The following is a 1,932-nucleotide window of genomic DNA, read 5'->3' as shown; positions in this document are numbered from 1 at the left end:
ATATCTGCAGTCTATTAATAATTGTCATACTTGCACAGTTCTAAATACGTAAAATTTAATGTTTTAACTTTAATTTAGAATAAAATTCCTATATAATTTCTATTTTAATAACAAGGTAGTCCTGAAGTGTTCATCGAGTTTTTTTAATGTCAATTTTTTTGGTTTAAGTAAAAAAAAACAAGTGTCGCAGAGCGTTTATCAACATGCGACTTGTTATAAATTTTTGAAAATCCGAAAAATTCAGATTGCGCTTTTCAAGAAAAACTTGTCAAGAAAACATTTAGAAAATTTTTTTCTTTTGCAATAAATAGATCGTTTTGAGATTTTTTTATCTCGAAACATACGTGTCATTAATAGTTCTTGTATGCGAAACTAATTTTTTAACCATTTAGAAACGTTTTATTGTTTTTATAGGAAATATTATGATATCGATTCTAATTGTTTGAAAGAAGTAACAAACATATTACACAACAGAACACTTACTTTAAAGAAAAAGAAAGGTTGACGAATCTCAAATGCGAATCCGATTCGTAGGAGCGAATCAATTTCAATTTTTCAGATTTTCAAAAATTGATATCTCGAAAATAAAACCGCATGTTGATAAACGCTGTATATTTTTTTGTCTCAAGAATCATCACTAAAAAAATTGTCAAAAACCTCGAATACTTCTAGAGTTGTAAATAAAATTGAATTTTTATGGCGAACAGACCTATGTATTCTGTAATTTATTTTGTATGATGCCATTTATTTGACGATTGTAATTTGTATCTATTCATTTTAGATGGGAAACTCCATGGGCTAAAATGTTTCCATTAAGGCTACTTTTACGACTTGGAGCGGAATATCGTTATTATCCTTGCCCATTAGTGTCTGTTCGTTTTCGAAATGCATTATATTTTGAGATTGGACACACTGTTATGAAAGTATTAGCAGATTTTAGAAATTTCGGATATACTTTGCCAGGAGTGAGGGGCTTAACAATTCACCTTAAAAATCGTACAACGGACGTTATGTTTCCTAGAAATCGATATGACCAAGTCATAAAAGGACTTCATAATTCGAATGATCACGTCTTAGCTTATGCCTCAAATTTTAGTATAACCGCTGATTCACATTTAGTTTGCATACAAACAAATACTGGTGACGAGAGCAGTTATCAAACGCAAGCGATAAACATTCACAACAAGCCAAGAACAGGTAAGAGGTTTATAAGCAATTGATATAATGATATTTAAAGAATATAATTTTTCTATTATGTAGTAACTGGCGCCAGTTTCATCGTCATCAATGGTGCTCTAAAATCTTCCATGGGTCTTTCTGCCAAATCCAGTATTGTTGAGGATGGATTAATGGTAGAAATAATGCCGGAGAAAATGGAAGCTTTGAAAGCTGCTCTCAAAAATATGCAAGATTTTTCGATCGGTTGTGGACGACAGGGAGCATTGGAACCGGACGAAGTTGTAAACATAAAGTGGGTCGATAATGATATGCTGTTTAATCTAGGGTAAATTCTTTCGATAAATTTTAATCATTGTTATTATATTTAAGATATCTGCACAAACTTTGCCAATACTTATTTCTTTCTTCCCTCTTCCTTACTCTTGCTCGTTTTCCCTTCTCTCTCCCCTCTCCCTCTCTCTCTCCCACCCTCTCTTTTTCCTCCTCCCTCCTCCTCTCTCTCCTTCCCTCCCCCTCTCTCTCTTAAAAATAAATTTTTGTTACATCATGCCATTTGTTAGTATATATGCACATATTTGTGTACACACGACCGCACTCATACTTGTGCACATATTAATTATTTCTTTTGTTTTTTTCTATTAGATTATTATTATTACTTTTTTTATTATTTTTATTGTTCTATTATTTTTTTTTTCTTTCTATTATCTGTAATGTTATATGATGTTATAATTGATAGTATGATAAATCCATAAG

General features: G+C 31.3%; 1 protein-coding gene across 1 annotated transcript in view; it reads left to right on the top strand.

The window, feature by feature from the left end:
* Window positions 1-785: 785 nt before the first annotated feature.
* LOC108746642 (zinc finger FYVE domain-containing protein 9-like) overlaps window positions 786-1,932 on the top strand; it is a 3,203-nt gene continuing 2,056 nt past the window's right edge. Inside the window, exons 1-2 of the mRNA XM_018483545.1 lie at window positions 786-1,197; window positions 1,261-1,504. Coding sequence (XP_018339047.1) covers window positions 804-1,197; window positions 1,261-1,504 — 638 coding nt within the window. The 5' untranslated portion in view covers window positions 786-803. The remainder of the gene's footprint in view (window positions 1,198-1,260; window positions 1,505-1,932) is intronic.

Source organism: Trachymyrmex septentrionalis, unplaced genomic scaffold, assembly GCF_001594115.1.
Source record: "Trachymyrmex septentrionalis isolate Tsep2-gDNA-1 unplaced genomic scaffold, Tsep1.0 scaffold184, whole genome shotgun sequence".
In the NCBI taxonomy this organism is placed as follows: domain Eukaryota; kingdom Metazoa; phylum Arthropoda; class Insecta; order Hymenoptera; family Formicidae; genus Trachymyrmex; species Trachymyrmex septentrionalis.
Note: the sequence above shows the minus strand (reverse complement) of the source record. Positions and strands in the feature narration are given on the sequence as shown.